The 25,047-nt window shown below is 40.8% G+C and overlaps 16 protein-coding genes across 16 annotated transcripts; 9 read left to right on the top strand and 7 right to left on the bottom strand.

Moving 5' to 3' along the window:
- Window positions 1-91: 91 nt before the first annotated feature.
- C5L36_0A01110 (uncharacterized protein) lies at window positions 92-4,036 on the top strand (the record flags this gene model as incomplete). Its single annotated transcript, XM_029463120.1, has 1 exon — window positions 92-4,036. One exon carries the CDS (start codon window positions 92-94, stop codon window positions 4,034-4,036), a length of 3,945 nt encoding a protein of 1,314 aa, XP_029318980.1.
- C5L36_0A01100 (uncharacterized protein) lies at window positions 4,020-5,573 on the bottom strand (the record flags this gene model as incomplete). Its single annotated transcript, XM_029463119.1, has 1 exon — window positions 4,020-5,573. The coding sequence occupies one exon, from the start codon at window positions 5,571-5,573 to the stop codon at window positions 4,020-4,022; it is 1,554 nt and encodes a 517-aa protein (XP_029318979.1).
- Window positions 5,574-5,988: 415 nt separating this feature from the next.
- Window positions 5,989-7,248, top strand: C5L36_0A01090 (uncharacterized protein; the record flags this gene model as incomplete). Its single annotated transcript, XM_029463118.1, has 1 exon — window positions 5,989-7,248. The coding sequence occupies one exon, from the start codon at window positions 5,989-5,991 to the stop codon at window positions 7,246-7,248; it is 1,260 nt and encodes a 419-aa protein (XP_029318978.1).
- Window positions 7,249-7,725: 477 nt separating this feature from the next.
- C5L36_0A01080 (uncharacterized protein) lies at window positions 7,726-8,559 on the top strand (the record flags this gene model as incomplete). Its single annotated transcript, XM_029463117.1, has 1 exon — window positions 7,726-8,559. One exon carries the CDS (start codon window positions 7,726-7,728, stop codon window positions 8,557-8,559), a length of 834 nt encoding a protein of 277 aa, XP_029318977.1.
- Window positions 8,560-8,721: 162 nt separating this feature from the next.
- C5L36_0A01070 (uncharacterized protein) lies at window positions 8,722-9,771 on the bottom strand (the record flags this gene model as incomplete). Its single annotated transcript, XM_029463116.1, has 1 exon — window positions 8,722-9,771. The coding sequence occupies one exon, from the start codon at window positions 9,769-9,771 to the stop codon at window positions 8,722-8,724; it is 1,050 nt and encodes a 349-aa protein (XP_029318976.1).
- An 895-nt stretch (window positions 9,772-10,666) lies between these two features.
- C5L36_0A01060 (uncharacterized protein) lies at window positions 10,667-11,137 on the top strand (the record flags this gene model as incomplete). Its single annotated transcript, XM_029463115.1, has 1 exon — window positions 10,667-11,137. The coding sequence occupies one exon, from the start codon at window positions 10,667-10,669 to the stop codon at window positions 11,135-11,137; it is 471 nt and encodes a 156-aa protein (XP_029318975.1).
- Window positions 11,138-11,148: 11 nt separating this feature from the next.
- Window positions 11,149-12,170, bottom strand: C5L36_0A01050 (uncharacterized protein; the record flags this gene model as incomplete). The annotated part of the gene is made up of 2 exons (XM_029463114.1): window positions 11,149-11,167; window positions 11,251-12,170. 2 exons carry the CDS (start codon window positions 12,168-12,170, stop codon window positions 11,149-11,151), a joined length of 939 nt encoding a protein of 312 aa, XP_029318974.1.
- Window positions 12,171-12,518: 348 nt separating this feature from the next.
- Window positions 12,519-13,445, bottom strand: C5L36_0A01040 (uncharacterized protein; the record flags this gene model as incomplete). The annotated part of the gene is made up of 1 exon (XM_029463113.1): window positions 12,519-13,445. The coding sequence occupies one exon, from the start codon at window positions 13,443-13,445 to the stop codon at window positions 12,519-12,521; it is 927 nt and encodes a 308-aa protein (XP_029318973.1).
- Window positions 13,446-13,718: 273 nt separating this feature from the next.
- C5L36_0A01030 (uncharacterized protein) lies at window positions 13,719-14,900 on the top strand (the record flags this gene model as incomplete). Its single annotated transcript, XM_029463112.1, has 1 exon — window positions 13,719-14,900. One exon carries the CDS (start codon window positions 13,719-13,721, stop codon window positions 14,898-14,900), a length of 1,182 nt encoding a protein of 393 aa, XP_029318972.1.
- A 108-nt stretch (window positions 14,901-15,008) lies between these two features.
- On the bottom strand, window positions 15,009-15,725 carry C5L36_0A01020 (uncharacterized protein; the record flags this gene model as incomplete). Its single annotated transcript, XM_029463111.1, has 1 exon — window positions 15,009-15,725. The coding sequence occupies one exon, from the start codon at window positions 15,723-15,725 to the stop codon at window positions 15,009-15,011; it is 717 nt and encodes a 238-aa protein (XP_029318971.1).
- A 353-nt stretch (window positions 15,726-16,078) lies between these two features.
- On the top strand, window positions 16,079-16,579 carry C5L36_0A01010 (uncharacterized protein; the record flags this gene model as incomplete). Its single annotated transcript, XM_029463110.1, has 1 exon — window positions 16,079-16,579. One exon carries the CDS (start codon window positions 16,079-16,081, stop codon window positions 16,577-16,579), a length of 501 nt encoding a protein of 166 aa, XP_029318970.1.
- A 107-nt stretch (window positions 16,580-16,686) lies between these two features.
- On the bottom strand, window positions 16,687-18,159 carry C5L36_0A01000 (uncharacterized protein; the record flags this gene model as incomplete). The annotated part of the gene is made up of 1 exon (XM_029463109.1): window positions 16,687-18,159. One exon carries the CDS (start codon window positions 18,157-18,159, stop codon window positions 16,687-16,689), a length of 1,473 nt encoding a protein of 490 aa, XP_029318969.1.
- Window positions 18,160-18,498: 339 nt separating this feature from the next.
- On the top strand, window positions 18,499-18,909 carry C5L36_0A00990 (uncharacterized protein; the record flags this gene model as incomplete). Its single annotated transcript, XM_029463108.1, has 1 exon — window positions 18,499-18,909. The coding sequence occupies one exon, from the start codon at window positions 18,499-18,501 to the stop codon at window positions 18,907-18,909; it is 411 nt and encodes a 136-aa protein (XP_029318968.1).
- A 232-nt stretch (window positions 18,910-19,141) lies between these two features.
- C5L36_0A00980 (uncharacterized protein) lies at window positions 19,142-21,079 on the top strand (the record flags this gene model as incomplete). Its single annotated transcript, XM_029463107.1, has 1 exon — window positions 19,142-21,079. The coding sequence occupies one exon, from the start codon at window positions 19,142-19,144 to the stop codon at window positions 21,077-21,079; it is 1,938 nt and encodes a 645-aa protein (XP_029318967.1).
- Window positions 21,080-21,312: 233 nt separating this feature from the next.
- On the top strand, window positions 21,313-22,203 carry C5L36_0A00970 (uncharacterized protein; the record flags this gene model as incomplete). The annotated part of the gene is made up of 1 exon (XM_029463106.1): window positions 21,313-22,203. One exon carries the CDS (start codon window positions 21,313-21,315, stop codon window positions 22,201-22,203), a length of 891 nt encoding a protein of 296 aa, XP_029318966.1.
- A 148-nt stretch (window positions 22,204-22,351) lies between these two features.
- C5L36_0A00960 (uncharacterized protein) lies at window positions 22,352-24,598 on the bottom strand (the record flags this gene model as incomplete). The annotated part of the gene is made up of 1 exon (XM_029463105.1): window positions 22,352-24,598. The coding sequence occupies one exon, from the start codon at window positions 24,596-24,598 to the stop codon at window positions 22,352-22,354; it is 2,247 nt and encodes a 748-aa protein (XP_029318965.1).
- Between the last annotated feature and the right edge of the window lie 449 nt (window positions 24,599-25,047).

Here is a 25,047-nt window from a genome sequence, read left to right as displayed (position 1 = left end):
GCTTCAACCAGTGTGCTCTAAGTACATAGCCACCAGCAGGAACGTAGAACAGAAGAAAAGAAGACGTTCATTATTTCCGTAAACTAGGCGAATGTCTAGTATCTACAAGCTATCGATATGTGGGATCAGGTCTTTTTCAGACGAATCTCAAGAGACCATCCAGTTTAGTAAACCATTGACGCTAATTGTTGGTACAAATGGATCAGGTAAAACGACAATAATCGAATGCTTAAGGTATGCAACAACAAATGAGCTGCCTCCAAACACCAAGACAGGGGCGTCCTTTATCAATGACCCCAATCTACATAGCTCTAATGAGACAAAGGCCCAAATCAAGTTGGCATTTCAGAATACCAAACGCGTCAATCTTATATTGAGCAAGAGCTTAATGGCTATCAAAAACCCAAGGACGAAGACAATTAGCTTCAAAACAAAAGAGAACCAATTAATGGCTATACATCACGGTGAGAAGCAAACCATCAGCTCTAAGGTTGCAGATATCGAGAACCTAATACCTCAACATTTGGGCGTCTCCAAAGCTATATTAAACTATGTTGTTTTCTGCCATCAGGATGAGAGTCTTTGGCCCATCAGTGAATCTGCCGTTCTAAAGAAAAAATTTGATGAAATATTCGATTCTTCCAAATTCATCAAAATCTTAGAAAACGTGAAAACAATGACCAAAGATATAAATGCAACTATCAAATTAATCAACAACAACGTTGAACATTTGAAAAATGACAAGGTTAGAGCTGCTAGCAAAAGAAAATCAATTGGTATACTTCAATCTAGAATAAGAGAAAATCAAGCTGTGATGGACGAGAAGCAATCGCAAATTGATGAGCTCACTCTCAAATTACAAAAAGTTTACACTTCTAATCAAGATTATGAAAGAACAATCTCCAAAATCGAGTCACTTGAACAAGACAAGAAAAATATGCTCAAGAATATCGAAAGTCTGAAACTAACAACGGATCTCTTGAATCGCCCCAAGGAGATCCTCCTAGATGAGTTGGCAAACTTTGAGAATGTTTTATCGAATCAAGCCAAGCAATGCGAGACGTTACAACATTATATTGATGATAACAATTCAAAAATTGTAAAATTGAGAAATGAGTTGAATCAAACACTTGTTCAAAGCGGCAATCTGAAAAGTTTGCATGAAAAATATCTTGAAAACTTGCAAAAACGTGATGATATGATGGGCGAATTCACTCATCAATTGGCGATCGACGATATTTCTCAATTTGATTCAAAGTTATCATCTGAATTGAGTAGACTATCAACTCTGTACAACCAAAAGAAATCAGATTATGAACAATTGACTAAGGAGATTTCAGATAAATTACTTTCTTTGCAATTTGCTAAATCAAATGAATCTAAACATTTACAATATCTATCCACTGATAAGGAGAATCTATATAGAAGGATGCAAGAGTTTGAGTCCAGGTATGAGAATATCACAGGACATCAAACAAAGTTGAAGTCCTTAAAAGCTAAACTCGATAGTGAAATTGAAAAATTGAAGAAATTAAAGACCTCAAATGAAATTCATACATTAAACATGAAAATTGATGAAAAAAATAATGAACTCATATCAATGGAGATTAAGTTGGAAAATTTGCAGAGAAAACTAAAGGAGTCAAGAATATCAATTGACATACACACAAAGCTGAAAATTTTGAAGGACCTCAATAATTCATCTTCTAGAGACTTAAATTCTTCACTTGCCAATGTCACAAAAGAATTCCCTGATCTATCCAAGGATACACTAGGGGATAGCTTTGAATCCAATATGAAAACCTTGGACACTGAAATCAATAGGAAAAGGTCTGAGTTGGAAACCCAGAAATTCAGGAGAAGCAAGTCAAAAATTGACTATGATGTGTCATTGGCTTCATTAGGTGAAAAACAGGAGCAAATTAAATCTTATGAGACACAATTCCTTCATTTGAATGACCAGTACAAATCGATTTATGGAGATAATCTCACTCTCGAAAAATACGAAAATATAATGGATGATATAGAACTCGATTATAATGATGAGTTCCAGCAATCTAAGGAAATCCAATTTCTATCTGGATATTATACAAAGGCTAAAAAAAGTGCAGATGAGGATCATAATTGCCTATTATGTCGCAGGAAATTTAACGACTCTGACCCTAAAGATCAAGAACGACTATCTGCCTTTTCAGGCCTATTGACAGTAAGACTCAATAGACTATCTTCAAGAGAAGGATTTGAGGAGAATGTCAAGCGGAAAGAACTTTTTTTAAACAGTTTACGAGATTTTAAAAGTAACGCTTTGAAGTTGTTACATATTAAAAAAGAGGAAATTCCCAAACTTTCCCATAAGATTGAAGAGCAGAAACGATCTCTCCTTCAGTATGATGAAACCATTAATAAAATTGAGTTAGATTTAGAAGAGAAGAGAGGTCAACTCAAGAAAATGAAAATTTTAGAGCACGATGTTTCGGTTTTCAAACATCACTCAGAGGCTATTAAGGAAAGAGAACTTGAAATTGAAAGATTGCAGCAGACCATTGAAGAGTCTGGAATGTTTGAAGATACAGAGGAACTAGAAAGACAAAACTCCTTACTGTATAAAGCTTTAAAAGATACCAGAAATGGAATAGAATCCCTGAAATTAAACAGAGATGCTAAACAAAGAAGAAACACAGAAATTGAGAAAGGCATTGACCAAATGAAGCTTTCCATCAATGAGCTAGAGCTTAAATCTCTTGATAAACTTAATATTGAGAAAGCTATCGAAGAAATCAAATCCCAAATTAAAGATATTGAGAAATCATTCACATTATCTCAAGACAAAATCGTTGAACTAGATTCCAGTATTGCCGAATACGAATCACAACTAAAGAACCAAAATATAATTAAACAAGATGATTTGTCCAAAATCCAAAATCAGGTGGAAGAATTGGAAAAAATTAAAAAGCATTTCTCCCAAATTGATGAAGAAATCAAAGGTTATATTGATAACAACATAGAGGCCAAACTAAGTGAGGCAGATGAAAAGATTGATAGGATAAACTCTCAAATAACGCAGCTAAGTTTTGAAAATGAGAAGAAAAGTGCAGAATTGAAACGTCTTGAGGCGGCAGTTTCTGATTCTTCTCACCAGGAACGTAATATTAGGGCAAATCTCAACCTTATTCAATTTGAGGAAGACATTGTATCGCTTGATGATCAAATAGACCAACTAGATATTAAAAAAGCATACGCACATAGGAGTGAGTATCTTTCAACAACCGCTCAATTACAGGAACAGCAGAAACAGTATCAACGAGAACTAGCTACTAAACTTGGTGAAACCACGCAATTGGAGAGACAGGTGACCGATATTGCCGATGAAATAGAGAGAGATTACAAAGATATTGATAAGAGATACATGATTGAGTATGCCAAACTTCAGACCAAGTTAGCAATGGCCACAGACTTAACTACTGTTTATAAATCAGTTGACAACGGTGTTATGGAGTATCATCAAACGCAAATGGCCAAGATAAATAACATCTTGGATGAACTATGGAAGAAAACTTATACCGGTAATGACGTTGAGACAATCATGATCAAGTCGGACCCTATCCAGGGCAAGAAAAAATCGGATACCATGGCAACTAATAACAGATCTTATAACTACAGAGTAGTGATGATAAAAAATGGTACTGAGTTAGACATGCGAGGAAGATGTTCTGCTGGTCAAAGAGTTTTGGCTTCTATCATTATAAGGATAGCACTGGCTGAATGCTTCTGCTTGAATTTTGGTATGATTGCCCTTGATGAGCCTACGACTAATTTAGATGATGAAAATATTGAAAGTTTAGCTAGAGCGCTTCATTCAATTATCCGAGAAAGGGCAGTCCAGAGAAATTTCCAGTTGATTATCATTACCCACGACGAGAAGTTTCTACGGTGTATGAATGCGGTTGATTTCACTGATCATTATTATAAAGTTATTCGGGATGAAAGGTTGAACTCCACTATAAACAAAGTTAGTATAGCTACTGTGACTGAGTAATAAACTTTTTCATCTTGCCATCACCACCACCTTTTTTCCATAACCAAAGGGCATCAATTGCATAATTTTTAATTGATAGGTTCTTCTGCTTGTCAGAGGAATATGATTGTAAGAGTGGAATGATTTGTAATGTATCTATTAATTTCCAACATTCGATTTCGAATTGCCCCTCTTTTCCACTTTCCTTGGCAATTCCATTCCCATTATCTTCAGCTGTAGGGCCCACTTCATTGACTTGGTATTCCAGTGTTCCTAATTTGTACATAATTCGACCCAGGGTTCTACATGCAATACAGACTTGTCCTGGGTATGTTGAACGTAGATAATGTGCTAGTTCCGTTAGTGTGTAACCGGGCAACTCGGGATTCTTGGAGTGATTATAAAGTCCTTGGTTCTCTCCAAGATATCTATCGATGTTATCACTGGTGATGATTTCTCCCTTGAAATCAAACCGTACTGACTCTAATGAATCGTAGGCAATTTCATCAGGGATTCTAGTATTAGAGTTTTCCATCCATTCGAGCTGTTTAGGATTCTTGGGTAAATCAGGGAAATATTTCTCATATAGTTTATCGTTGAAATTTGGATCATTGATGTCCAACTCTTCGTAGGGTTGTCTGGGCTTAGGGAAATGTATTCCTGACTTTGTGCGGACCACATCATGAACAGATTGTTCTGCTAACTGGATTGCATCCTCTAATGGGGGAGCCGCGTCATCGTCAACAAGTGGAGTCAATGAAGGTGATTTCACATCACTGACATCCTCCCACTCATCGTCTTCGGGAGTTTCCAATGTCACCTGTTTGGATTGATCAAGGTAAATTACTTTAGCCTCTTTGGAGAACCGTATTTTTTTCTCCGATGATGCAGAGTTACCAACCGGAGACGAACTAGCCATAGTCTTTGACTTCATAAGCGACGATTTCAAATTATCAGAACAAGATCCTGCTGGCGAACAGTGCGATGAAGCAGTATTCTCGACTGTCGCAGTTGGTATCGTCTTGTCGAGTTCGTGCTCTCCACCAACCCAAGTACCAGCAGCACCTTCCACGGGATCAAACATAGAGGCCTCCTTGGTTTGTTGATATTCTTCACAAAGTCCCTTCTCCCCAGGTTTCCCGTACTTTCTCATGGACCTCTTCATCAACATTTCTAAAACCTTAGGGTCCAAGTTGTCTAGTAACTCCTGTTTAGCCTCCTCACGGTCCTTATTCGACATTCTCGCCAAAATCTCAATGTTCTCCTGGTGAACTCTTTCCTCCTCCGATAGCCCAGAATAATCGAGTCTTCTCTCTCCGTCGTCTTTGAACTTCTTCAAATTGGTGTCATTATCTACAGTGTAGAATTTACCATCATCCTGGTCCCCTCCAGAAACCTCGCCCGACATCGACGACAGACCCTTCTCTTGCAACCTCTGTCTCCATCTGGATGGCCGTTTTGCCGTGGCTTGCGGGAACCCCTTCGAGCTTGAACTGGGCACAGATGGAGGCTTTGGAACACTCGTCTCATGTTCCACAATATCTCCAAGAATATCCATTGTTTAGAACTAGTTGTGATAAATATGAAACCCAGGAAAATCACTTAGCAATTGTACTGTTTAGAGGTAGTGATGTTAGTGGTAAATGTGGTGGCGGAGGAAGCCAACTCTGGTAAAACCTTGACTTTTTACCCAAAGTTCTTGCCATCATTCCAATAAAGTAGATGAAAGAAGGGCTTTTTCAAATTGCAAATTCATGTTGGAGAGAGCGGGATGAGTGGAAAAAAAAAAGAGAGAGAACAAATTGCAGAATAATTCTTCCCCTCTTTTTCTCCTCCATTATCGCTTCATAATTGTTAGCAAACAAAATGAACAAATTGACTCTTTCTTGAACTTCATCATTTTGTTTTACCACTTTTTAACTTCCAATTTCGCCATTTTGGAGAACAACCAAGAGCTATTCAGAACGAGAAACATGTCCAGAGGCTTCTTTACTGAGAACATTACGCAATTGCCACCAGACCCTTTGTTTGGTCTTAAGGCCAGGTTCAGCAATGACTCACGTGAAAACAAGGTCGATTTAGGTATTGGGGCATATAGGGACGACAACGGTAAGCCATGGATCTTACCATCTGTCAGGTTGGCCGAAAACTTGATTCAGAACTCCCCAGACTACAACCATGAGTACCTACCAATCGGTGGACTTGCTGATTTCACTTCTGCTGCGGCAAGAGTTGTATTTGGAGGCGATTCTAAAGCCATTTCGCAAAACCGTCTTGTCTCCATCCAGAGTTTGTCAGGTACAGGTGCCTTACATGTTGCTGGTCTATTTATCAAGCGCCAATACAAGTCTCTTGATGGCACTTCCGAAGACCCTCTAATATATCTATCGGAACCTACATGGGCCAACCACGTTCAAATCTTTGAAGTTATTGGTCTCAAGCCTGTATTCTATCCATATTGGCATGCCGCAAGCAAGACCTTGGATCTGAAGGGCTACTTAAAGGCAATCAACGATGCTCCAGAAGGGTCGGTTTTTGTATTGCATGCAACGGCTCATAACCCTACTGGTTTGGATCCAACACAAGAACAATGGATGGAGATTTTGGCCGCTATAAGTGCCAAAAAGCATCTGCCATTATTTGATTGTGCATATCAGGGTTTCACCTCCGGGTCTCTAGATAGAGATGCTTGGGCTGTTCGGGAAGCTGTCAACAATGACAAGTACGAATTCCCGGGAATTATTGTCTGTCAATCGTTTGCGAAAAATGTTGGCATGTATGGTGAACGGATTGGTGCAGTTCATATTGTTCTACCTGAATCAGACGCTTCCCTAAACAGCGCCATCTTCTCCCAATTGCAAAAGACAATCAGATCGGAGATTTCCAATCCACCAGGATACGGTGCAAAGATTGTGTCTAAAGTTTTGAACACTCCGGAACTTTACAAACAGTGGGAGCAAGATTTGATCACCATGTCTTCGAGAATCACTGCAATGAGAAAGGAGCTAGTAAATGAGCTCGAGCGTCTTGGAACCCCTGGCACTTGGAGACACATCACCGAGCAACAGGGTATGTTTTCCTTTACTGGTTTGAACCCGGAGCAGGTTGCCAAGCTAGAGAAGGAGCATGGTGTTTATCTTGTTCGTAGTGGACGTGCAAGTATTGCAGGCCTCAACATGGGGAACGTCAAGTATGTTGCCAAGGCCATTGACTCTGTCGTGAGAGACCTTTAGGCGTTATGGCGGTGTGTAACTGCTCTTGTCGTAGGACACTGTATAAGAAACACAATATAACTCAATCTAACCTAATTTTATCCAACTTAACGTAACTAAAACCAAAACTAAAACTAAAATTAAAACTAAAATTAAGTCTAAAACTAAACTTCTAGAAGCTAAACTAGAGTAGAGTAAAATACACTAGAATAGATTGCACTAGAAACTCTAAGCTTCTAGAAACTAAACTTTACCAAAATAAACTTCCAAGTATTTTGCGGCTCGTTCAACGGCTCATGGTGGATAATTGCCGCACGCATACCGCATTTGGCCATGCACATGTTTTACCCTTATTTTCACATGTCTCACTGTAGAATTGGAAAGGTAACTTTTCTCCACAGAAGAGAGACAGACCATGCCTGAACTTGCCCCTACTCACTACTCCTTCAGTTATTTGGCCAACTCTTACACTTGTTAGATTAATTAAAACCAGAGAACATGTCTTTGAGATCCTCGCTGAAGAAGCCTGTATCCAATAAGACCAGCATTCCCGACGCTTCGGCACTGTCTGACTCCGAATCAGACCCAATTAGTGTCTCCAATGTAAAAACTCAGCTCAAGAGGAGATCTTCGTCAATGTCTTCTATTTTCTCCTTGCACGAAGACCCATTGCCGCCGCCAGAGGAGCATGAAATCAGGGCATTTGCAGATGACGAGAGACACCTCTCATTTGTTAGAAATTTGCACATGGCAGACTGTATCACCATGCTTAACGGATTCTCAGGGTTCTACGCCATCATCTCCTGTCTTAGATTCACATTGACCTCCCAGACTCACTATTTACAGAGGGCCATCTTCTTCACATTCCTCGGTCTATTCTTTGACTTCTTTGACGGGAAAGTTGCAAGATTGAGAAACAAATCGTCTCTGATTGGACAAGAATTGGACTCGTTGGCCGATTTGATCTCTTTTGGTGTGGCTCCAGCTGCAATTGCGTTTTGCTCAGGTATGCAAACAACAGCAGACTGTTTAAACTTGGTGTTTATGGTGCTGTGCGGTTTGGGTAGATTGGCTAGATTCAACGTCACTGTTGCCAGAATCCCAACAGACAAAAGTGGAAAGTCCAAGTACTTTGAAGGCTTGCCAATCCCAACCTCTCTATGGTTGGTGTCATTACTCTCGGTTTTGATTAAGTACGACATGGTGGGAGAAAATTTACCTCTGGGCATTCTATGGAAAGACACTCCTTACGAATGGCATCCACTGGCTTCTCTCTATGCCATTCAGGGCTGCTTGATGATCAGTAAGTCCATCCATATCAAGAAGCCTTAAACCCCGGAAACGTACCCGTACACTTAACTCTTCTTTGTTGGTTGCACACTCAAATCCACCGTCGTTTCGTCGTTGCAGTTTCTACGGATGTTGATACTATCTTACATGACTTATTATACATTTATATATCTCACGACTGGCCTGTATTCTTGTAAAAACGCCTCATCTGAAAGGCTTACGATGCTTAACTTGCCAATCCTTGTTCTGCGGTAATCTCGATCTCCAATAGTGATCCAGCACGGGATTCCCGTTAGATACACGGAGCCCGTTATTGAACCTGTTCAGCCTGATACTACTTAGCGTTTGGACCTCACTCGTATCGCCAACACTACTCAACGAGTCATCGCTGACTTCCCCCCTACTAACCTGATACTTGAGTGCATCAGATAACTGCAACCCCATGCCGTTTCGATCACCACCACTTAAAACAGGCCTACTGCTCTTTCTACTCTTGAAGAGTGGCGTCCTACTACCTGCCCTTAAAAATGTGCGTTTCTTCTGTGCCGGTTGCTGTTCTTGTTGAGCATTACTAGCAATTCCTCTAGATTTCCTTTTAATCTGAGTGAGACGATCCACGAGGCTTGAAGACGGCGTTCTAGCAATGTTCCCCCTAAGTCTGGCACTAGAGAGTGTGGGCCTGGTATCCTTCTTACTTTTTTCGTTCTTTTTGGCCAATTGCTGTCTTAACTCTTCGACTTCCTTCTGTAATTTCTTCATCTTGTCCAGCTTGTTCATTGTCTCGAGGCTGATACTTTCATTCATATTGACACACCAAGCATTCTGATAGAGTCCAAACAAGTAAGCTCCTAAACTTTCGTTCAGTTCCACAACGGTATCGTTGGTACGTTTTAGCTGCTTGGTCCTTAAGCTGAGCTTACTAGCAGTTTCCAAAAACAACTCTGCTCGTTCTTCGTTGAAAAACGGCATGTCTTCCAATAGAGATCCAACTTCGGGAACTATATTGCCGGACCCTTCCTCTGGTCTCTCAAATACAACCATACGTCGCTTATTTTCCTCCGAATCATACTCTGCTTCCCCATTGGTATACTCTGATGACACTGAAGATCCTAGCCGATACTGTCCGGGAAGCAAAACAGGCATGGGCAACGGTGACTTTCCTGTATACGGTGAGGATATAGGGAACGCACACCCTGAAGACCGCTTCCTATGTCTCTGTGGTGTCTGTGGTGTCTGTGGGGTGAGTTCTCTCATTGCTTCATTGTCAAGTGTAAAGAAAGCAAATCATCAACAAACACGAAAACTTAAAGAAAGAGGCACTTTGCGCTCATATAACCTTTTATTTCTCTTTAGTTTTGTGTTAAATCCAACCGCCACGTACAAAAAAGCTGTGACATTGGAGAGACAATCAGCTACACTGCTGCCTCTCGTGTCGTTACTTATATGTCAAGAGGAACATATAGAGTGTGGCTGTCTATGCTAGCACAAACACGGAAAAAACACATCCAGTAGATTTTTGATAGTGAACAAATTACACGGTTTTGTGTTACAGCAGGATAACTTCTCCTCCTTACAAGGCCAAGGCGTGGAATGGAGCTATCTTGGCAGTGGCACTCTAACGGTTGGACGGTCTCCACCAAGATGGCGACCAGCTCAATCGTGTAGTTTAATTCAAGCGGTTTCTGGCTTTGTAACTTATTTTGAAGAGCCAAAGGAAAACACCCTGTGTACGGTTTACAGAGGGAGTTACGTCGTACATATACACAGATACGAAAGACACAGAAACCTCGTGTTCGGCCAAGTTCAATGGAGTCACCAATCAACCGGTGCACGTCTTTCCTGTTTTTGAACAGTATGCAGTGTCCAGACACCTATTCAACGACTCCGTTGGTGTAGCCAAAATAAAACTTCGACAATATTGCTGCTTCCAAATATCTCTGCATTTGCTATGGAGACAACCAACAAATACGAAACCCGTAAGTGGAAGGCCCATTGTGGCTGCCGTCTAGGGGACAAACAGATGCGTTCTGGCACTGTTAGAGGAAGTGTTTGGCTCTTTGACTATAAAGGACTCTCATTTTGATTGTGAAGAAATTTCAGCCAGATTTACCAACGCCTCTTTCTCTTTCCACTTCCCTTATCATATCGCATGAATAAAGTACGGTTTCTGCGTCCCAGCGTTTCTGCAGTTATCAGAAGATACAAACATACAATGACAGGCGCAAGTAAAGCTATCCCACAAACGGAATCTGAATGGAGGGCAGTTCTCACGCCCGTCCAGTTTGCCGTGTTACGTGAAAAGGCTACAGAAAGACCACATACGGGTGAGTACAATCATTTTGATAAGGAGGGCATTTACAAATGTGCTGGGTGTGGCAATCCCATCTATAAATCAAGCACCAAGTTTGACTCTGGGTGTGGGTGGCCGGCTTTCTATGAGGGGCTACCTGGTGCTATAAGACGTGAAACGGACACCAGCCATGGAATGGAGCGTACTGAAATCATGTGTGCCAAATGTGGTGGCCATTTGGGACATGTCTTCAAGGGAGAGGGATTCAAAACACCAACAGATGAGAGACACTGTGTGAATTCCATCAGCTTGAAGTTCAACGAGGAGTGAGTTGGCTAGGGTTACAATTTGTAGAAGGTGCTGTGGAGTATTTGTTAGTAATTTGTTTCTTTAATTAGTAATCATCATTGTATAAAGTTACTTAAGGAGTATAAGCTACTTACTGAGAGAGGTAATCGTAGGAGTGGATTTCGATTTTCCATCCGTCTGGGTCGTGGATTGTAGCATTGTCCGACTTGTTTGTTGTGACTTCAACGTCCTTGGATTGCAAATGTCTGACAAATGAGTCCAAGTTTTTCGTTGAAATGGAAATATGGTCAAATCCCTTGACATTGTCATTTGCTTCATTAAACACATAGTAGTGGAAGGAGCTGTCGTCTTCTGTTCCGTAATTGTGGCAAAGTTCAATCACGGATTGTCTTGCAAACTGTGTTAGTTTTTCCTCCCTGTTCTCCAGGTAGTCAGGGTCGTGATCATATCCAATAAAGTAGTTTGTGAATTTTGCATTTGGATGGTCACTGGTTGAAAATAGCCTCATTCCCAGCTTGACACAGTAAAACTCTAGTGACTTCTTTGGGTCTTTCACCCGAATCATTGTGTGGTTCATTCTATTTGAGGGCAAATCATAGACGCCGTCCCGTCTGTTGATTTCATTTTCAACTAACTCGATCCAATAATGGTCGGGATCGTACACAAACGCAATGTTGTGTTGTCTGCCCTCTTCTAACTTCTTCTTGAACTCGACGTGCTTCTCCAATAGCTCCTTCTGTGTTGCCTCAATGTCGGAAACGGAAAAACATATATGTCCAAACCCCTTATACGGCTCATTGTTGCCATTTTCAATTGTCACTTCGCCGGCATTCATAGGCTGTCTTAGTTCAATGACGCCGTCCCGGCAAGATAAAGGCAGACCCTTGTTTGGGTGCAGTTCTGAGTCCAGTGCCAAAAAGGCAGACTCATAGTCCTCGTTCCTGACTTTCTTGATAACGGACACCCCAAAGATGTCAGTATACCAATTGACAGATTTCTCAAGGTTCGACACATTGAGACAGGTGGTGTTTGTTAGTAGAGACGTGTCAGCCATATTTGGTTTTGTTGTATATCGCTATCTTTGGAATCGTGCCAATGTTGGAGAAGAGTGTCTATCCAAAACAGCACAGATCCAGTCTACATGGCAGAAACTGATTCTCATTAGCTGACCATATTTTGCCTCACACGATATTTTATCCACTTTATGCTCAAACTAGAACCTTCTGTCCCTGGACTGGGCATTTGTACAAAGATGTGGATAAAATGGAGTGGACCATACGTTATTAGGTGATTATATAGTATTAGACTGTATAAGTAAGTTGATACATATTGCGTCCTCAAGGGGGGAAAAGTTTTCTCAAACAAAGGAGGAGACGCTTGACTCTGGTTTGACGTTGGGTGGTTAGTTCAAGTAATCCAACGAATGGATTTGGACTCTCCATCCATCTGGGTCTGCAATGGTGAAAGCTTCTGCTGTTTCGGCTACAATTGCTGCGCCTCTGGCCTTCAACTCCTTGGCAACCCCCTTGGGATCCTTACAAGAGACGGAAAAATGGTCAAAGCCAACAGCCGAGTCGTCCTTGCCAAAGACGTAATAACCAGGGAAGGAGTCGTCGTTTTCTGTTCCGTAGTTATGGGTGAGCTCGATTATAGATTGTCTGGAGGCTTGTTGGGTGAAATCTTCCTTGTTTTCTGTGTAGCCTTCACTGTGCTCGTAACCGACAAAGTAGAGGCTAAACTTCATGTCGGGAAAGTCCAATGTGGAGAAGTGTTTCATCCCCAAGACGCCCTTGTAGAATTCCAACGACTTGTGTGCATCCTTTACACGCACCATGGTATGGTTCATCCGGTTGGATTGGAGATTGTAAACGCCTGCCTCCTTGTGGATTTGGTTTTCAATCAATTCCACCCAGTAGCCATCTGGATCTTGCACAAAGGCCACAAAGTTCATGGACCCATCTTCTAATCTCTTTTTGAATTGGACACCTTGTTCGAGCAGCTTCTTCTGTGCAGCTTCAATGTTGGAAACGGAAAAACACAAGTGGCCAAACCCCTTGTACGGATCCTGGTTGCCATCATAAACGGTGGCCTTCTTTCCAATCTCGCCCAATAATTCTCTCAACTCAATCACACCAGATCTTGCAGACACGGATAGACCTCTACTTGGATGGCCGTCGGAATCCAAAGCAATGAATGCAGATTTGTAGTTCTCCTGTTGGGTTCTCTTGATGACAGAAACGCCAAAAGATTTGATGTACCATTCAAGAGAGGCATCTAGATTGGAGACATGGAGACAGGTTGTGTTTGTAAGAAACGAAGAGTCGACCATAATTGATTCCTATGTTTGCAATTGAATATTGTGTTTAAACGAACAAGAAGAAAAGGAGAAGGAAGAAAGGAAAGGAATGGATGGGATGGGACAAATTCAAATAAGATGTAATGAGTTTAAAAGAGATGAGATCTCATTCCATAACCAAAGGACAGGAAAACCGATAATACAATGACTAAATAAATTCCAAAAAAAACTCTCGCCGTAAATTAAACGTTTCGGTCTTGTTTGCTCCTGAACCTGATTGACGTGAATGGCATCCTCCCTTAAGACATGGCACTTCAATACACACCTCCGATGCCTTTAAACGCCCATCCAAGCGGGGCACGGGTAGTGAAGCCTTTGCAAACGTACAGGGAGCCGTCGGCTTTTGAGATTTTCAATGCGTGTGTGAATGATCTCACAGGTAAAGACAAGCTAGCAAAGCTGACACAATATGGCATCCGTTTAATAGGAGCTGTCCATGATATCCATGGGTTTGGGAATTCCAGGGTCAAGGAGAAGTACAGGAACCTGGAATTGGTGGACAATGCCGTCAAGAACGGCGATTCCCCAATATCAAATGGCAGCCAGCTACGATTGATTTTGAGTCAAACAGCTACTGTATTCAAAGGTCACCGTTTGAAGAGACTCCTGTACTTGTTTCTTGCCTATTTGACACGTAAGTTGGCCGGCTTGCTAAATGGACTCAACATATATCGACATCTCTTACGTGCAGGCACAGTTCCATTTAGAGTTTGGAAATTTGCTAATCATATCAAACACAGCATCAAGATTTTACTAGACGAGTCGAAATCAGACGGGCAGGCAGTGAAGTTGGAAAAAGTCTTACAATACTGGACTACGAGGGATATGGTTTCACAGATGTGTAACTTCTGGTATGCGTTATCTGATGAGATTCTGCTCATTTTCCGGTTTGGTTTGTTGTTAAGGGGTAAACAGGGAGGATTTGGGTTTGCCGACGCTTTATTTTCATGGGCTGAAGACCATGAGTTGTACTCGTGGATGGCACTCATTATTCTTGGGCTGCAAAAAGATTGGAATAAGTGGCTGCACTTGAAAAACGAAGAGTCTAGGATCATTCTCAACCAAAAGGTAAAGGCCAGAACGAGGAGGATAGTTGGAGACATGCAAAGGCAGAGGGGTAACAAGTTGGGGTCACCAGATGTTGATTTCGAGGACTATGAGAGAGTCGAAGAAGAGTTTGAGTATGACCATGGCTATTTCAGCAGGCTGGCGAAAATCAACCATGATAAAACAACAATATTGATAAACTCAGTAAGGTTAACTTGCGATTTGCTCTTCGATGCCAAGTACATCATGCATTGGAACATGTACAGGCCTCTCCATGTGGCGCTAGGGTTAGCGTCTGGAACACTGGGCTTTGTCAATTGCTGGAGAGGACAGCGTGAACGGCTAGTAGCTGAAGCACTAGCCAAAATGAGAGAACAATAGCTTGACAGAGTATATAGTGGTTTTTTTTCTGTTCTATTTAAAGTTCAAAGGTAGATGTTTTTTTTTTTTCTTTTTCGATAGTGTATATTAAGGTGTAGAAGAATAGTGTTACATTAAGACTCCCTTTGTTGAAGGAACGTCGTCCTTACCCGTGGAAGAAAGAGAATCTTTAATTGCCAAAGCCAGCGCTTTAAAGGCACTCTCACTTCGATGGTGGTCGTTGAACCCCCTTAAACAATCAACATGCATAGTGAGTCTTGCAGAAGTTGCAAAACTCTCTAAAACATGGGGAATCATCTCACAGCTCAAGTCGCCAATCTTTTCTCTTTTCAAACCTAGTTCTACAACGGCAAACGGGCGATTACTTAAATCAACAACAGCCCTACTTAGGGCCTCATCCAATGGTGCATAGGCATAGCCAAATCTCTTGACACCTCTGATGGGACCGTGGGCCGTAAGCGCCTCGTGAAACGCCTCACCCAATGCAATGCCCACGTCTTCGCATGTGTGATGGTCGTCAATATGTAAATCACCAATGCACTCAACAATGAGGGACCACCCTGAATGTTTGGCTAATGCGTGTAGCATATGATCCAAAAACCCAATTCCAGTATGGATACAAATGGTTTGGGATTTGGCATCCGGCGTCCTATCGTAGGTCTTGTTAAGTATCGAGCTTGGCAGTGATATGTCCCCTCCTCTTAGGGAGATTGCCACTTGGATCTTTGTCTCATTGGTAATTCTCTTGATGTATGCAGTATGTTCCAAATGGGAAGATATTGCAGCCCGATCGTCGTCAAGCTTGTGCTTCTTCTGTGGAGACATGGTCGTAGATTCTCTTTTCTGTGAGATAGATAAAGATTCTCTTCTCTATGAGAGGGATGCTGGAGATGACCATTCGGCAACATCGAGAATAAACATCACCTGCCTCTGGTTGGTAGTAATCAGTCACATTTCACACTCTCCAAATTGGAAAATCCCCCCATTCTCTCAGTTTCTCAGAGAAACCCATTGTGAAATTTGAGCTCCCCAAAGGGGAAAAAAAAAGTTAGGCTTCGACTCGGGAATTGACCGATGCTTATCCGAGGAAACAATCATGTCCTTCTTGTTGGATATAGTTTTGCCTCCCTGTTGTTGGACAGAGAGGCCATTTTCCGTAGTTGAAGTTCGACAAAACTATGTTTAGAAGCACTGCTAGAAGAGCCCTCCACATTTCTCGCCCACTGTTCATTGCAAAGCCAAAGGCAGACAGTGTTCCGATCGACAAGACAGCAGCTCCACAAGGTTACCTACAGGGGAAACCAGTGAAAAATTACTATGTTGACGAGGAGACCAACGAAATTGTCATCAAAGTGCAGCCTCTCAAGAGAGAGGGTGAATCCTTGGAGACGATGAGGAAGAGGTTGACGTATCAGAGTCGGAAAAGGGGTATTCTTGAGACTGATTTACTCATGTCTAGGTTTGCAAAGAAATATTTGTCATCCTTTGACAGGGGAATGTTGGAAGAATACGACAAGTTATTGGATGAGCTAGACTGGGACATCTACTACTGGGCCACTGAGAACTACAAAATCACGCCGCTTCCAGATAAATGGAAAGATTCCAAGGTTTTGAAACTGATCCAGCAAGAATCCCGAAACGAGAAGAAGGAGATACTTAGAATGCCGAGCTTGAACTAATAGGTGTTTGCATTTTATCTCTCAAGGCCTTATGTATTTACGAGTATTTATGAATCCTATATAAGTTACAACTGCATGTATTCCACTTTTGTTGTGTTCAACCAAAGTCATTCGTCCTGGTGGACTTGGTCGTTCAAGTCGATAGATTCTGCAGCTTTCTTCATTTCTTCAAATTTCTTTTCATTTTCAACTAGTTCCTGAAACTGACTCTCATTGTCTAAAAGCGCCTGTACTCCAATGACACCTGATTCATTGAATTTTTCTAGCATGGCCTCGGCATCATCAACTGGAATACTGGCAAAAACTCTATTGACTTCATCCAAGCTACCGGTGGCCAAGGCATCTCTCATTTTCTCTGGTAACTGCTTGTAAATCTCATACTCCTTGGTACCTTCCTCAGGGATCGTCACTATCAATTTCGAGTTTGGATCCACGCTTCTCAATTGGATCTGCTCTACTAACTCTTCGGAATTCTCTCCACCCTCTTGTTCAGCCTCTTGCTCCTTCCGAATAATCTTACAACGTGTCTTCACATGGTCAATCATACGTTTACATTCCTCATCATAGGCAACTTTACCGGGAGACTCATCGTTTTCCATTTGTGAGAGTAACTGTTTCACATAAGTGATTCTAGTATCTTCCGGCATTGGATATGGCGGATTTTCGAGTAAATCTGCACAAAACTGTAACAAAATGCCTTTCTTAATTAATTCAATGGCTTCCTTTCTCTTATCATTCAACTCCAAATCAAATGCTTTCAAGAGAACGGCATCCTTTTGATGAGTACATGCAATGAAAGGATGTTCTAAAATGAACTGGCCTTGCGCTTTAAGGGATGGTAATGTTAAGAACGTTTCTGTTTCCTTCAAAAGTTCAAGCTCGCCTAATTGAGAAATTGGTTTTGAAGGCTTCTTAGTTGGTTTTGAAGCTAAAGTATTTAATGTCTCGATTATCGTTGTCTTTGAAGAATTAGTTGATGGAGAAGATTCAGATTTCTCCCTTTCCGCTTCTTCCTCTTTCTTCTTCTTATTGATAAAGGACGAATTCCATCCATCATGAATATCTTCACTGGTTATATGAGCATGTTTCTCCTTTTCGAATTCTTCAATCTTTGGGTCGATCTGTTCTAAAACCCCATTGATTTTAGCCCGATGTTCCAAAACTTTGCTTCTTATTTTAGAACCCTCAATTTCCCCCTCTTCTTTCTTCAAATCCTCAATGATTTGTGTAAACAAGTCCTCCACCATTTGATTGTATGGAGGAGAATCTTCGTTGTTGGATTCCAACGTACATCTTTCGTCCTTGTCGAATTTAGAGTTGAGCATCGAGTTCCGAGTTCCCTCCACACTCAAGTCATTGTCACCAAGTGCCGCCAGCAAGAAATCAACCCTTTTGTTCAATTGCGTGTACATCTCCTTCTGCACTTTCAACCCCTTGATTTGGTGCTCCCGCTCCATCCGTTTCTCATGTATGTCTCTCTGTTTCCATCTGATGAAGGAGGTCTTATCGACGTTTGGATGCACTTCGATATCTGAATCATCTGAAATCTCTAGTTTGTCCCACTTTGAATAATCCACCATTTTCTAAACAATTCCACCTGGTTTTTCTTTTCCCCTTGTTTATATATATATAGAGAGAGAGATAGATAGGTATATTTCCCTGTATACTGGAATATTCGAGTTATTGACTACCTTAACTCCACAACAGCTTCAACATAACTACATAAAATAACAGATCCACCAAACACTTGTTCTCATTTGAGAGACACCGTCGCGCTGAGCATTTTCCCATTTGCCACACAAAAGCTGTGACTATTTTACCTCATGTCCACCCTTAACGTGGTGTGCCTCTAATATTTGCCTTTCTTCTAGACGTTTCCATCCATCTACAAACCTAGAGCAAACCGGGACAGAGAAGTCATGAGTAAACAGGACAATACACTTGCCGGAGTCACAACTTCCAACAATTCCAGTAATCGTCGAAAGGACAATATCAACGAGAAAATAGCAGAACTCCTGCAACTGATTCCAGAGCGATTTTTTGCCGATCTAGGTGAAAAGAACACAGGAACCAAAGACGGACGTCCTAACAAGGGACAGATTCTCTCACGTGCCGTGGACTATATTTCGTGGCTGCAGGGAGAGATTGATTCTCGTAACAGAAGAGAGGTTCAGTTAACCCTAGCTTTGGAGGCTCAACAACTACAACTACAACAACAACAACAACATGACTCTGTGCAACACGAGTCGGAGTCGCAGCACAACAGACACACTGTCGCGGAGGAAATGCTCGCTCAAATTGGTGTTGGACCATTAGCTGAACAGAATTAATGAGGGAAAAAGTTTGAACAAAATCTAAGGGGGGGGGCGAATTTGGAAAGTTGGAGAATTGCGAAAAAAAAAAATGTATGCGTTTTGTGTAAGCCAATGCGTTTTGTTTGGGAAAAGATAAAATTTTTTTTTTTTTTTACATTTTCATTCCAGAGACTAGAAAGAGGGTCAAGACTTATCTTGTTATACGACAAAACACTACAAAGCATCAACCGTATCAAGAAACAGAACGATGAAGTCGCCTATTGTTGTGTCGCCCTCCTTGGGGTCCACTTTTGTTGCAGCCAGCATTGCACGACCAGATAAGACGAGTATCGATGTGCTCCCCTTGGACTATCTTTTGGCACATAAGGAAGGAGAAGAAGAAGAAAAAGGAGAAGGAGAAGGAGGTTTATCACCTCAACCGGGCAAGTTTGAAATTGATTTCCTCAATGGCGAGCAGGTGGCTGCCTTCAAATGGCTCAGGGTTCCTAAAGGTAGTGACGAAAGGGGATCAACTGCAGCTACAGCAGCACCAAATGTCTCAAAGAGAAGGAGAGACTCATTTCCTTTGGAAAAGACAACTCCCGACTTTATTGACTACCTTGTAATACTACTAACAACTGGCGAAATCCTGGTTTATTCGACCTTTTTAAAGGAATTCACTAACAAGATCTCCTCCGATTCGAACTTTTCCGCTATGGAGGTGATGTCCAATACTGGTGATCATAATATAGTAGTTTTCGATTCTTCAGTTTCATCGGTCAAATTCTTTCAATCAAATTCTCCTCAAATTGTATCTACAATTCCTTTCAAAGAAGATGCCAACATCTCATGTATTCTATCACTTGAAAATGACGATCTTCAATTAAACTTGATTCTGGCATCCAGCTCTGCCATTTATATTATCAATTTGAAGGGGGAAATCATTGACAAGATCGATATCTCATTGCCAGAATCGGGAACTGTGAATTCCAAACAAAGGCTACCTGCTTTCGATAATTCAACACCTATTTTGAAAATGGCAAAACATAAGAATGAGGACATTCTTTACCTGACTCGTAAAAATAATGCCATTATACAAGTTGTTGATTTGAAGAGTAAAACATCGAGATTTTTAACTGCATCAACAACAATCACAGATATCTCTATCCTTAGAACAAATAACTCCTATATTATTGCAGCTACACTATTAGGGGGTTCGGTTGAATTGTTTTCGCCTAGAAGTGAGGAAACTTCAAGTTATGCACGGTTGGAAATTGAAGGCGGTAAAGATATTGGGAAGTTTGTAGGGTTGTTAGACTCCAATAATATTATTGATGGTGTATATAAAGGTGTATGGTATGATCATTTCAATATTCAAATCACAGATATTGAGTTTGATGACATTTCTGCGTTGGATGGTACAATACGGATAACCGTCACCAATTCCGGAGATGACGAGTTATTAGAATTGTCGGATGGAGAAAGTAGTGGAAACGATGAATACTATGAGGCCGATGAAACTTTTACCAAGCCTAAGAATGTCGATAATTTACAATGCACGGATTTGAAGGAGTTCTCCCAATTAATAAGGCAAAAACTGATATTACCAGATCTTGATAACGAACGAGATGACGTGAATAAGAATGAATATTTCACCGAGCTCTTGGCCCAAAACACAACATTTGCGAAACCCATTATTCACACTCTATCGGTTGACGAAACTAAGATCCTGTTCAATAGAGTTGCCTATCTAGTATCGCAATTTCCAAGCTCAATTAACCAAGATTTTACAATTGTATCGAATGTCAAACAGTGGTTAAAATGGATCTTGATTCTCCGTGGCTCTGCAATCATTAATGACGATGAGTCCATTGGGTGGTTGAAGCTCCTGCGGTCTGAGTTCAACCAAGAAGCAAAGGTGTTGAACAACATGGTCAAACTTACTGGTAAACTGACGTTACTTAAGGACCAGCTAGAGATCCGTAAAGAAATGATGAAGGCAGCCGGTAGTAACGGCGAAGCCGATGGAGAAAACGAGGCGGATGATGTCAATAATGACTCTGGCAGTGACTCGGAAGACGATGCCATTAATGTCATGGATGGCGAAGGAGGATTTGGTGAAGAAGAAGCTGACGACGACGACAGTGACAATGAGGATGATGATGAGGATGATGATGAAGCTGACGACAATGCCGCCACTGAGTAGAGGTTCTATCTTACATTTATAAACAGGTTGTGCTACCGCAACCACAAAAGTATACTTTGCAAACGTTAATCGTGGCCCAGTAACAACCGCTTATTGACTTTACGCAGGTTGTACCCCAGTAGTCTCTCTCCCTCTCTCTCTCTCTCCCCCACTACAACCCATTGATATTTCCTGGTGTTGATATTTTCCGTCCCAAATAACAGATACAGTTTAAAAGCCCTATTGGTACCTTCATGTACCTTCGAGACAACAGTCAATACTGTCCCATTGTTTTCATATTGTATTTCTTTTTCCCCTTACAAAAGCTTCATAGTTTGTCTAGTTTTTTCTCTTCTTCTATTATTGTATCCGCGGCATGTCCGCGGAAAAAAAATGGTGGTTCTTTTTTTTTTATCTGGACTACCTTTCCGTCAAATTTTTCAAAGCTTCACCTTTGTGAAGACATTTTTCTTTTGACTTTACTGGTGGAGGACCCATCCCACCGCTGTCACCCCTCTCGTAGTATGTCCGAAGAAAAAATATACATCTCTTACAACAACGTCCACAAGCTCTGCCAAAAGGCAGCGTCTCAAATTCTCGAAACCGTTGGTAAACCGGATGTTATCGTTGCAATCGGTGGTGGTGGGTTCATTCCATCAAGAATTATCCGTACTTTCTTAAGACAGACTGGTGAAAAAAATATTCCAATCCAGGCTATAGGTCTATCGCTCTATGAGGATCTCGGATTGGGTGCAGACACTATCGGTAAAGAAGTCATTCGTACCCAGTGGTTGGATTTCGGTTCTTTGGCACAACAATTCGATTCTTTGATTGGCAAAAATATCCTTATTGTCGATGAAGTTGATGACACTAGAACTACTTTACATTATGCCCTAACTGAGCTATACAATGATGTGAAGGAAAATGCAGACAAATTGGGCAAAACCATGGAAGGAACAAAGTTCTCCATCTTTGTGGTCAACAACAAGTTGAAGGAAAAGAGAGCAGATCTGAACGAGTCCTTAATGAATGGTGGTATCTATCTAGCGGGTGAAGATGTCCCAGATAAATGGATTGCTTATCCTTGGGAATCCGATGACATAGATACCCATACTGCTAACGCAATCGCTCAGGGTAACAACTAAGTTATTATTTACTAATTCTCCGTTACTTCGACCTTGCCTAAATCTTAGCCTTTTTTTTGTTTGGCACTTCTGAACTTTATCAAAGGAATGGTTCTATTATATAAACTTATATCTATATCTGTTTCCATATATAAGGTGATCCCCCATATTACTGTTTTGATAACTCATTGATCTTTTCTTGCATCTCCACCATTTGTTGGACTTGTTCACGTAGAATCACTTTCAAGTCCTCAATGTCCTCGTTCAACTCTCCCAATCTCTCCTCCTTTTCACCTAATAGCACAAGTACACGTTGGTAATTGTCATCAATCTTCCTGACCTCACTATCTCTCAGTTCAATCTCATGTTTCAGCTCGTTAACCTTGCTATTCTCCTCAATTAATCGTCCAATTTCAGCACTTGCACACTCCTTCTCCTTCTCTAATGCCAATGTCTCGTCTTTCAAAGTGGAAACCTCAAGTTCAAGCATCCTAGCATGATCACCGAGCTTCTTGATTAGTTGCACATTTACACCAACCCCTTCATTTGAATTGTTAAGTATTGGTGTGTCCACGCCTTCCCCAACGGTATACCTGTCACTTGTAGCATCCATTCCAATCTCATCCGGATCTTCTTCTTCAACCGTGAATTCAGGAAGCCCTTCAGATATAGATCTTGCACTTGTATTTATTCCCAACGGTGCATCGTTGCTATCCATGCTAATAATTGAATTCTGGTGTCTTAAAATTTTATCTTGAGCAGACAAGGAACCTATATTGTTCAGTTTGTTCAATGTAAATGCGGAACTGCTTGATGGTAGTCGAGGAGCTAGTGCACCTTCTCCAAATTGCAAAGATAACCTTTTATTTGAAAATTGTCTTCCCAATGGGGTCCCAATGGACGGAGAATGTGAGCTTGCATTTTTAAAGTTGAGTGAGCTTGCCGAAGATAAATCTTGGAGGTAGAATGAATTCTGTGGAATATTTGAGGTTGATGAATTAAACTCATTCATTCTTAGCTTTAACGTTGACTCTAAATTGGCCGATTCTTCTTGTAACTTCTCAATTTTCTTCACAAGCGATTCCTTCTCGTTTTTGCAATCAACAATTGCTTGGTTCAGACGTTGAGTAAGATCTTCAATCTCACTTTTCAGTTTATCGTTCTGTTTCTTTGAGTTTTTCAATTCATCTAAAAGTGATAAGTTTGTCTCTTGTAATTCTTTAATTTCGCTGTTCTTTTGCTTTAAATCATTAGTTAATACTTTAATTTTTTTTGAATACGTTACATTATCAATTTGTAGCTCATCAATGCGTGTCTCCAACTTGCTGATATTCCTCAAATAAGTACTCTCGATGAGTTTCCAGTTTTCCTGTGCTTGATCATACTGTGTCTGCAAAAGCTCAATACTTGAATCACTACTTTTATTAGATATAGTGGTTTCCGTATGATATCTTAGTTCTTCAACTTTTTCTTCCAATCTTTTGATTTCTGCTTCTCTCTCAATATTGATCGCCCTTTGTGACTTCAGTTCCTTCTGAAGGTTTGATATAGTTTCCTCATTTTCCTTCTTCAGCTCTTGATGAAGTAAGTTTAGTTTTTTATAATCTTCATTTAATTGTTCATTTTCTTGGCGCTCTTCATCTAATTCCTTTTGAATGTTTTTAAGTTTTCCGTCTAAATTGCTAAACTTTATTTCCTTTAATTCATCAGTCAATCCATCATTGGCCTTTAGTATTGCTTCATATTTTGCTTGTAGCGACTCAACCCTAAGTCTCTCCTCGGCTAACTGACGCTCGTTTACATCACACATATCAAGTGATTTTTCCATTCCATCGATTTTGGCATTCAACTCTTCAATTGTACTTTCTAGGCGACTCAAATCGCTCTCTAGTTCAGTTTCACGTGATTTCAGCCTTTTGATTGTCTGACTAAGAGCCAATTCCTTCTTAGACAGCTTTGCCCCTTCATCCAGCAAATCGTGTATTTGATCCTCCTTTTCCTTTAATTTTTTTAGTAAGCCATCATCAGACGTTTTATTTGCAAGTGTGGTTTTAGTTTTTACTTTTTTTAACTCACTTTCTAGAATAACTATCTTTGACTCTAACCTCTCATTTTTGGCAGAGACATACCGTTTAACAGCCTCGAGTATGTCATCACGTTTCGTTGAATCATCTATAAGTTGGACAACTTTATCTAGGTAGGCACACTCTTCGGCTTGAGCTTTTTCACCAATTCCATGCCCTTCTTTCATGGTATCTTCTTGCTTTTTCTTGTTTTTCTTTTTATTACTATCACTGGCTTTCTTTTGTGCAGCTATGGCAAGTCGTTCCTGTAAAGATAATTTCTTCGTCGGGACTGTCTCGGTTACCCCTGTTTCTTTGGCACATTGCGAAGATTCCTCCTTCTCCTCCGACATTGGGAGACTATATGTGCTGTACAAATGTTTTATCTTGTGTTGAATTCGTTGAGCCAATTGGTTATTTCGCCAGATTATTCATGTAACCTTTATTTCTTGTATCAAGTAGACAGATCCACCCATTAAGTGTCTCTTATATTTTGACTCAATGATGAGGCGCGCCAACGCGTTTAAATGCTCCTTCTAGCTTTTACTTTCAACTAACAAAAGTGGAGAAAAATGTAGATCCTTAACCCTGCTAAATGACATTTTTTTCTATACTAGTAGTCATACTACTAAGGATTGATCAAATCAATGCACGCAAGTTTCTCTTACGGCTAAATAATAAGTTTCTTTCAAAATGAGTATTCAATCGTAAACAAAGCGTTGGATATTTATAGCACTTGAGGTATGTATAAAACTATGTCACGGAACTCTAATCGTTCCTCTGACACTGATATACATTGAAC

This window comes from Pichia kudriavzevii, chromosome 1, assembly GCF_003054445.1.
Source record: "Pichia kudriavzevii chromosome 1, complete sequence".
Taxonomy (NCBI): Eukaryota; Fungi; Ascomycota; class Pichiomycetes; order Pichiales; family Pichiaceae; genus Pichia; species Pichia kudriavzevii.
This window is presented reverse-complemented; position numbering and strand designations above follow the sequence as displayed.